The sequence below is a fragment of the Scomber japonicus genome, chromosome 15 (assembly GCF_027409825.1).
Source record: "Scomber japonicus isolate fScoJap1 chromosome 15, fScoJap1.pri, whole genome shotgun sequence".
Classification (NCBI taxonomy): Eukaryota; Metazoa; Chordata; class Actinopteri; order Scombriformes; family Scombridae; genus Scomber; species Scomber japonicus.
This window is the reverse complement of record NC_070592.1, coordinates 25,019,679-25,029,703: the sequence shown is the minus strand read 5'-3', so window position 1 is coordinate 25,029,703 and position 10,025 is coordinate 25,019,679. Positions and strand designations below refer to the sequence as shown.

At 39.9% G+C, this 10,025-nt stretch overlaps 1 protein-coding gene across 1 annotated transcript in view; it reads left to right on the top strand.

Annotated features, from left to right (window-relative positions):
- The first annotated feature begins 2,881 nt into the window (after positions 1-2,881).
- The window catches only part of col22a1 (collagen, type XXII, alpha 1), a 52,147-nt gene continuing 45,003 nt past the window's right edge, over positions 2,882-10,025 (top strand). Inside the window, exons 1-3 of the mRNA XM_053334536.1 lie at positions 2,882-3,023; positions 3,120-3,686; positions 7,802-7,882. Coding sequence (XP_053190511.1) covers positions 2,933-3,023; positions 3,120-3,686; positions 7,802-7,882 — 739 coding nt within the window. The 5' untranslated portion in view covers positions 2,882-2,932. The remainder of the gene's footprint in view (positions 3,024-3,119; positions 3,687-7,801; positions 7,883-10,025) is intronic.

Here is a 10,025-nt window from a genome sequence, read left to right as displayed (position 1 = left end):
TTCCTCTTTATTTTTCTTCTTCTTGGGTTGCGTTCAGGGAGGGTAAAAAAAAAAAACGGTTTCTGTTTTTTACATTTTGGGAGTGATAAATGTAGCTTCTGTTAAAGACATCTACCGTACATTGCAGTCCCAGGTCTGCCATTGAGAGAGGAAGTGGAAACAGGCCCGGTGATACAGACCAACAGTTTGAAAAGAGGGCTCAGATGTTGATAGAGGCAAACCAGCCTGTTTTTTAGCTTTACCACGGATACTGTATCTGCTTGTAAAACCACAGATTATTTCAACAGCACTGGGAAACCCATACAGTCTATTTAAATGTAATCACAGATGAAAAAGAGACAAATTAGAATATGTTAGATTTGTATAAAGTTGGGTAAAGAGGATTAGGAGCATGAATCCACATGTTGTTCAGCTGCTTTCATAGGGCGGCTGAGGTTTTTTTGCTCTTTTTTTTTCACTGACGTCTTCCTGAGCTGAAGTTCTCAGATTTTAAATGGAGACTAATTGGGGCAATTAGAGAGATTCAGCGAGTGTGACTATTCTGCTCATTAATAGCACCAGTGAAAACAAGTAGCAAAAATAGCCCAATGGAGGATCAGATAAGGAAACTTGTACCTGGAGGCCAAAGCATTTTACTTCACCCACAGTAAATAATGCACTCTCTATTTCACAGGGTACAGTGCAGTGCAGTAGGCCAAGTCACAGTCAGCAGACAGCTGTGTTATTTGAATTGTGCCCCACCACAGCATTTTTTTGAGTTACTGTACTTTCGGTCTTAGTCACTTTCTATTTCAAAATCATACCACAATAAACTTGCTTTACGAACATTCATTCAGTGCTATCACTTCACTTTAGGAGACAAAATTCCACTAACCTTTGCAGACATAAAAAGTCTAAAATAAGCAACATGGCAGCATTTTTGGCATAAATGGCAACATATTTCTCTTTGCAACAACACAACGTGAACTACTGCAAATGTCAAGGGAGCAACTGGATCACATGATAATCCCACAGCTCTAATTCATTCTATTATAGCAAATAAATTAATGATTTGGTATTTTGGGAAATAGTCAAATCAAGTCAATTTATATTTGTGTAGCCCAATATCACAAGTTTGCCTTAGTGGGCTTTGTACAGTATCCTCTATCCTTATACCATTGATTTGACTAAGGACAAACGTATTCTTCTTAAATATGCTTAAAAATACGCATAAAGCTTAAATACACATATTTATTTTCTTTTTGTTTGATGAGAAGATTGATACTACTCTCATATCTGTCCATTAAATACAAAGCAAGAGCAAGGAGTCGATTAGCTTAGCTTAGCAAAAAGACTGGAAAACAGGGGGAAACTAGCTAGTCTGGCTCCATCTCAAAGTAATAAAGCCTGCATGTTCCTACTTAACTTGTTATGTCTCTTTTGTTAAATGCATACAAAAAATGGCAATGTGTGGTTTTATGGGGGGTGATGAGCAGTAATCACGTGATTGACACTGGTTTCGGCCAAGAAATGTTTGCAGTAAAACCACAACTTGTTTTTACATTCAGTTTTCCTACAGATTTAACAAACAAGATAAAACATGCTAAATTAGCAGTTTAGATTAGATATTTATTTAATATATTTCAACCTCTGGACTAAGCCAGGTTAGCTGTTTCGCCCTCCACCCAGTCTTTACGCTAAGCTAGGCTAACTGTCTCCTGTGTTCAGCTATATTTGACAAATGGATATGAAAGTAGTATTAGTCCTTTCATCTAAGTTCTTAACAAAAAAGCAAATTAAGGCCGAAATATTTCTGTAAATATTCCACTGGGCACATTCTTGAAGGTTTGGTTGCTATTGACTTTTGGAAAACACCTGCATTGACTAAGTCAATGGAAATATCAGAGCACAGGAAGGCGGGGAAGACTGCTAAAGAACTTTCAGGACATATGTGAGTCATATGAATGCTTTCCAAGTTGTGCGTAACTCAGTGTTTCCTCAACCTCCCACAGTGACCCCCTGCAATGAGACACTCCTCAAGTTAGCATAAGCCATGTTATGGCTACGGTCAGCCACACGTCATCCCTGATGGCAGGCATCACAACCACTGGTGTACATCAAGGTCAAGAATAGTTTTGTGTTTATAAGGTGTCTTTGCCACCCAGGCACAACAGCCTCATAAATGAATCCAACAGAGAAGGCCTGATTGCTCCTTTTGCGACATGCTGGTGGATCCAAGCTGTACAGCTTTTCACTTTCACAGCCCCAAAACTAGACACCCAGAGACACCTGCATGAATTTTAATCATTTAAAACTTAAAGAAAGCCAAAATGTAGAAATCTTATATCACAAAATCTGCAATATGCACATTCCTAGTCTTTTTTTCTGGCTAGTGGGTGGAGATAGTAAAAAAAATTGTAAAGTAAGAGGTTCCAACAATCTTTGGTGAATCCAGTTTTGTCTGGATGGAGTATTCATTTTCTTTAAAAAGATGTGTATTTTAGTGGTAGGTTTCAGTTATCACATACTGAGAAATGAGAACATTTTTTACCAGCAAAAGCAGAAATTTAAATAGGGGACAATTCAAAGACAAATTTCCCTTGTTGTTTCTTTATACATATAAATTGCCTAAACCAGCTCTTACTGCCTCTTGTCAGTACAGAGATGTGGCATTTTTTCATCTCCTTGCACCATGGGGAATGCTTCATTCAATTGGGTTTCCTCCATTGGAGATAAAATATCACAAATTCTGGTAATTTTCTAGCAATTCAAAAAAGTGCAAGAGAAAGCTTGGTAAACAAGATTTATATTCCAAAACAACAGTAGTATATATATTATATTGTCTGATGCATTACATGCAATAGTAAAATGTTGTTTCCACTGACCTTTCCACAGACTGGACAACTTGATGGTGGTAATAAGCTAAACAAAACAGACCCAAAACAAGGCCGAGATGGAATTACGACTGGGATTTAGGATCACCCTGGTCTTGGTCATTCTGGCCTTGACTCTTTCCAATGAGAGAGTGGAAGCACAAAGGGCAGGTAAGATGATTACAGCTAAATGTTTGGAAATAAAATCAATAGTAGAGCTTATATTAACTGTATGTAACCAAACCCTACCGTATCTACCTATGACAGGATGTAAGAATGTCCACTATGACTTGGCATTTATCCTGGATACCTCATCCAGTGTGGGAAAGGAGAACTTTGAGAAGATCAGACAATGGGTGGCCAACCTGGTAGACTCTTTCGATGTGGCACCTGACAAGACTCGAGTAGCAGTGGTTCGCTACAGTGACACACCTGCATCTGAGTTCAACCTGGGGAAACACAGGACCCTGGAAGATGTGAAGCAAGCTGCTCGTAACATACGCTACCTGGGGGGGAATACAATGACTGGGGATGCCATCAGCTACACCACCACCAACATCTTTACGGAGCGGAACGGAGCAAGGCCCATTGCCAGAGGCATTCAGAGGGTGGCCATCCTTCTCACAGATGGCCGAAGCCAGGATTATGTTCTGGAGCCCTCGAAAGCAGCTGCCAAAGCCGGTATCAGGATGTTTGCTGTGGGCATCGGGGAGGCACTAAAGGAGGAGTTGGAGGAGATTGCTGCTGAGCCAAAGAATGCCCACGTCTTCCATGTGACGGACTTTAATGCCATTGACAAGATCAGAGGCAGGCTGAGGAGGAGGCTGTGTGAGAGTAAGTCAGCCACCAGGCTCAGTGCCAGCACATCACTCACATACACACAGCATGCCACATGGCTTCTTTTTGAAGTGTCGGTCTCACTTTGAAGAGCGACCTCACCCCGAACGTGCACTTAATCAAATTAAACTCTTATTTTAACCTTTAACCACGATATTGAGGAAAGACTCAAACCACAAAACCCCACCCCAACCACAAAGAGCTGTAGCACATGTACACTGTGCTATCATGGCTTCATTTTGACTGAATATAAATCGTGTGAGGGGGCTGTTGCAAAAATTGGCTTGTAAATGACAGCTTTCTAACCAAGACATTTCTGTGGTGTAGCTGCCTTTTTGACTGCTGTTTTGGTGCAGAGGTGTTTAGCACTGGAAAGCTTGTCTTACGCTAACCTCAATGGTTTTTCCACTAGTACAATGAGAAAATCTTTCAACATAGGCACGCTTAGAAAGTACTGTTATGTCACATGAGTTTACACAGTCAAATGAATTAAATAAACTAAACAAAGTGGCAGCTTTTTTGTTGTCTGGTAGCCGAGTAGGAAAGTGAGAAAGTATCTGTGTGTTTTCATGGGGAAGATGGATGCTTTGCACTCCAACGCTTCAAATTCCAGCCTAAAATTAGCCAGACAGGAAAGAAAAGGATGCCATGAGTCGTTGCCGCAAACAGTAAATACAAAAACGGAAATGACATGATTACATGGTTTCACACAAAGATGAGCAATGATAAACTCTCAACTCTCCATTTAACCCGGCTCTAAATTGTCAAACTTGACAAGGCATGGCAGAGATTTCTTCTGAGGGAAGTGTTGATTCAGACAGTTTAAAAAAGCCTTTATTCTTTTTTGGGGGCGTATTCCATCTTGCAAAATGATACTGCATGTGTTGACCCTGCTCCTTGAGGCCATAGATTTTCAATCTGCCAACCAAGGGGTCAATAATGCAGGTTATATACAGTATCATAAAACTTGCTGTACAGCATTTTTAGAGCATAATGCTTTGTAGGACTAACCAAAGGCTAAATTTATACTGAAAGAAAGTATGAGTGTTTTCTTTCTGTAATCTCTAAAATCACTATGAGTGAGCCTCTAAGTATATCAGTGGTCAGCACAACTGGCTCACTGAGCAATGCAAGTTATTTCCACCCAGAAAATTATAGCTCAAGTGGGTCCAATGCAGCCGCTCCAATGTCCACGTTAGATGTTTTCACCTTTTAATCTACAGGTTTTTAAAAAAGGCCACAATTTATTTTGTCCTGCACTGATTCATTAGGGTATGTATGGCCTCACATGAGAATCTCAGCTCATGACATCCCACACATGACCTTACATGACCCCCAGTGACAGAGGACTCTAACATGTCTAAGCTCTCATCTAATACCTAGTGTATGTTTTAAAAATTAAATAGTTATAATGATGACAGGTAACATGGCTAATAGTAAGAATTAAATTATCAAACTCTGGCTGGAAAAAAAAGGTGTGTAATGCTTGGACTTCTGCTGATACTATGAATCTGTCTGAGAGATTCACTTCCAGAGGGCAGGTTTTACATTGCGTCCATTTTAACTCACAGTTAGATTCCTAAATTATAGCTTTAGAGCCACAAGTGCAGGGAGTAGCTCAGCTATCTAGCATACTAAGGCCCAGTGCTGTGCAACACCACCACCTTTAAAAAAGGGTGACGCACTTCCATTCATTCACAGAATGGTAATTTTTGGTGGAGTCACTGACTTTATAAACAATATAAACCAAGTATCATCCATTATCACCTTAAAAAGACTTTAAGAGAGAAAAAGACTCCTTTAATTCCACTGTTAAACTGAGGACAGACACAAACAAGGACAAACTTCACAGTTGAAATTAGAAATCAAGCCTGTGAAATATAGATAACAGCTCTCACCAAAAAACCGCATGAATGTTGACAGTTAAATTAGCTGCTTGGATTTTCCCATTAGGCATACTTTGGGGCTTTCGACAGAAAAGAAAAACGAGCCATGTCAACAGAGCTATTCTCACAATGAACGCCACAAAGGTTAAAAGCCTCTCTGACGTGACGATTTTTATAGGTGTGATTTAAGAAAATTGTATAGTTTGATAGATGTTTGGCAGATACATGATCTATCAGGGTGCTTGGAGTGTCTCACTGGTTTGTTTTTAGCCACAGATAATATTTAAGGCTGACAGTCAGGACACAGAGTGAGTGTTGGGCTAATAATAGGCTTTGATGAGAAGTTCCTCTGAGCAGATTGATTACGACCTGGTGAAAGGATCCTGATTTGCTGTTGTTACCTGATCCACATAATCAAAATGTTACCATATGGGATGAGACAGGAAGTTTTAATTCACAGTGCCTATTGTATGATGATCACAACACTGAAAAATTACATTAAAATAAGACCTCAGCCATTCTAGCAATAATATATACAGGTATAAGGGTTATAATGTTAGTTTAGTGTGTTAGCATACTAACATTGCTATAGTACTTAACACAATGTATAGCTGAAGCTGATGGGAATGTTATGCAGGTATTTTGACACAAACCAAAGTAAGGCTAAGTGCAATTTTGACCTAATTATAGCACTAGTAGAAAAGTCAGAGGATCACCAAAGTTAGAAATACAATTAATCTTTAAGGTACATGATTGTCTTTAGTCTTGAGATATTGTAGCATACTCATAACCACAATGGCACAAGAGGAACAGTCAGGGGATCACCAAAGTAAGTAGGACTCATAATCTGGGTATCATGAATTCTTGTCAATCCATCCAGTATTTGTTAAGATAGTTCAGTCTGGACCAAATTCGTACACCAACCAATGGATTGCAATCCACAGAGCCAGTGTGTGTGTGTGTGTGTGTGAGTGTGTGTGTGGCATTATGCTCCTTTTAAAATGTCATTTGCATCTCTAAACCAATGTTTACATCTATTAAACTAAACAGGATCCCTATCTGCATTCTTTAGTGGAGCTGGCATCTTGACACAAATAGCAAATACCCCTCATGTCAATAAAAACCTAACCTGATGGTGTTGCCTTTCTTGCTGTCACCACCATCACTGAAATATGCGTGGGTGGAAATACAAAACTGTGACTGTTACTTGGGCCTGTGAATGTGCCCCAAGCTCTAGCAGAACCTCCCCTAACCAACCACCCACACCACCCTTCCCCCAGACAAAAGTCAGGAGAGAGAGAGGGGGGGGGGGGGGGGGGTAGTCTGTCTGCACTGGTGCTCTTCAGATCACATGTCAGTCAAAAGGCTGCATTTCAGTGAGATCACCACTTCCTAAAACAAGTCTTCCAAATGCAACAACCAAATAGGTTGCACTCCACAATGAACCATAGGGTCATTTTCTAATCCAGCACATTGGCAGTAATTGGCAGTAACAACATCATTGTCTGTGGTTCCCAAAACCGTTACAAATCGCTGTTTTATTTTACGGTGTGATGACGCTGTGGTTAAGGTCTTGTTAGGTTTAGACACAAAAACCACTTGGTTAGAGTTTGGGAAAAATCATGGTTTGGATTAAAATGATCACTTGAAACGTGGTCTGGGTTAAAGGTTCTACTCCTTTAAAGTCAGGAAACCTTAGTTATCATGGCAACAGTAAACATTACAACAATCGTAGCTATGTTTTGTTTTTTTTTAACCTGTTCCAACTCATAGTTTGGTAATGGGAAGTGAAATTGGGTCATTCTGCAGTAAAGTCCAGGGACTACTTTTTGTAAGTTAGGATCTCACCAGCCACCCAAACAGCCACCTCCAATCATGGAAATGTATTACCAAACATAAATGTGTCACTTCCCGAATCATAATTACTACAGCCTCTAGATGGCGTCTGTCACTCAAATGTAACTCAAGGTCATTTTTGGTGACTGACATTATGACCTATAGTGTCATTTTCCCTTAGAGGACAGGCTCTCCTTAAAACAATCCAACAATTAGCACCATTTTCATCAAGCCTCCCATAAAGTATTTGAACATCTGCTTCTTGTAATCAAACAATACAAGGTTACCTATACTGCACATGTGTTTAAGAAGTACACTTTACCTACCCTGTGTTCCTATAAAAACATTATGACTTTCTCGTCAATCTGAACTATTGTCTTTTCTCTTCAGATGTACTGTGTCCAAACATGAAGGTTCAACCTGATCGGTTCAAGCCCGACAGCACCAGTTATGGTCTTGAAGAGGTTCCAGGTATGTGCAAACTGCTGCTTTCTTCATGGCAACAGGCAGTGTTGGCAACACTTGTCAACCGCAATGTCAGCTCTTTATTTTTCAAAGCATGTCCTACACTCCCACGTTTAGCTTTTTTACATGAAAAGAAACAAAGATTTGGACTGTTTTCACACACACCAGTTTTCTGTATTTCTATGTGATTGGAATCTGAAATGTTGGTATTGTGAGTTGCAAAGTACTACTTTTCTAAACAGATTTGAGAAAGATTCAATTTCTGACTTGATTTATGCTGCTATCATAAAAACTAAATGCCAGATTTGAAATTGACCACATTTACCTACTTTTCATCACAGCTAACCAATCTGCAAATCATGTTGCTCTGCTTTAGAAATGTAGATGTGTTCTGTCCACAGTTCCGACCAACCAATGTCTTTCATCCATTGCAGTAGGATATGAAAATCCAGTTACAGCAAAACACTTTAAAAATGGTCAGAAGAATGTAAGGTATACACAACATCTAGTTAGAGTAATAGTTTGATGTTTTGAGAAATACATTTGCTTTCTTGCTGAGAGTTAGAGAAGAAAATTGATATCACTCTGGTGTTCATGTACAGTTGATATAAAGTTAGCATAGCTTAGCATTAGATTGGAAACAGGAGGGAACAGTTACTCTGGCTAATTCAAAAGGTAAAAAAATATGTCTGCCAGCAGCTCTAAAGCTCACTAATTAAAGGTTGAATATGTAGAATATTTATTAAAAGCTATATTTTAAAAAAATAATACAGCCACAGACAAATTAGTCTGAATTAATCATGACTTTCTGACACGTTCTGTGTACATTGTACCAGCCAATTAGCAGCCGGAATTGTGGGTTGCCAGGGTTGTCTGTTGTTCCGGCGCAGCTACTGTAGGCTGGCACTGGGTGAAATGGAGTGGGTTGAGTTTCTGACGCTACTCGGATTTTGATATTTGATCATTAATATGCTTGGTGTTTGAGTTGTGTTTGGTGTGTGTAAAAATGACGTGCTTGTAGCGGAGTTTCTCCTGTTTAATTTTATGTGCAGTATGACTATTGCTACATCCTTAGGGGATCATCCCTATGTCCCCCGGGACCTATGTTCCCCGCTTTGTATGTGACCGGGGAACATAGGGATGATCCCATCTACAGTTAGCCAGTTAGCTGAGTTAGCTGCCGAGTTAGCTGCCGAGCTAGCAGCCGAATTAGCCGCGATCAGGGAACATAGGTACGCTCCCCAGGTTTAACTGCTACTCCCACTGGCGTTACAATGTAATGTACCTCGGTGGTTTCAAGTCAGTTACAGCGAGGGTATGTTCGCTTCCTGATTTCTAAATAAAAGCACCAACACTGTCGTTATGGTTTTCTTAATAATAAAAGGCAACGGGTGTTTTATTTTGTGAAAATGACCGGAAGTGCGTTACTCGCTAGGGTTAACTTGAGTGGCTCCGAATTCGCAGGAACAAAACTTTAAGCAGATGTTATTTGGACAAATTAGCGTCACATTGTGAATCTAAAGGGCTACGTTCTCGCCTAAAAAGGTTAGACATGTGGATAAAGTGGTATATTTACAGAGTTAGAGCTAAAATAAAATCCGCTTTAGCCTGCTGATTTCAGCTTGGGTAGGAACGAAATGCATTATGGGTTATCGTGTAGTTTACTGACTGGTCTGCTCACGCCGATCAGGCTACAGAAACAAGCAATCATTTTGAGTTGGGAGCTAGCTAGCTAATCGATTACACACCACTCAAAGAAAGACTTCCAGTTGAAGACTGGCTAACGTTAAATACTGTTGTAGAATTAATTGGTCGAAATTAGTCGTTACCCTGTATGATTTATCACTTGACATGACGCTGGCTAATCGTCTGACGCACTTGGCACCGGACCTGGCAACCCGACTGCTGGAATTTGGTTGTTGCGACTACGATCTCGAGACATTAGATGGCGTTGATCTGCTCATTCTACATATTCTACCCTTAACACATGATACATTGATCAAACAAATAAATAAATAAAATATGTTAATTGGTAAGGTTTAAAAGTGATGATAAGTATATATATTTTGTACCTTTGGACAGAGCCAGGCTAAGTGTTTCCCCATATTGCTAAGCTAAGCCAACCAGCTGCTGACAGTAGCCTCATATT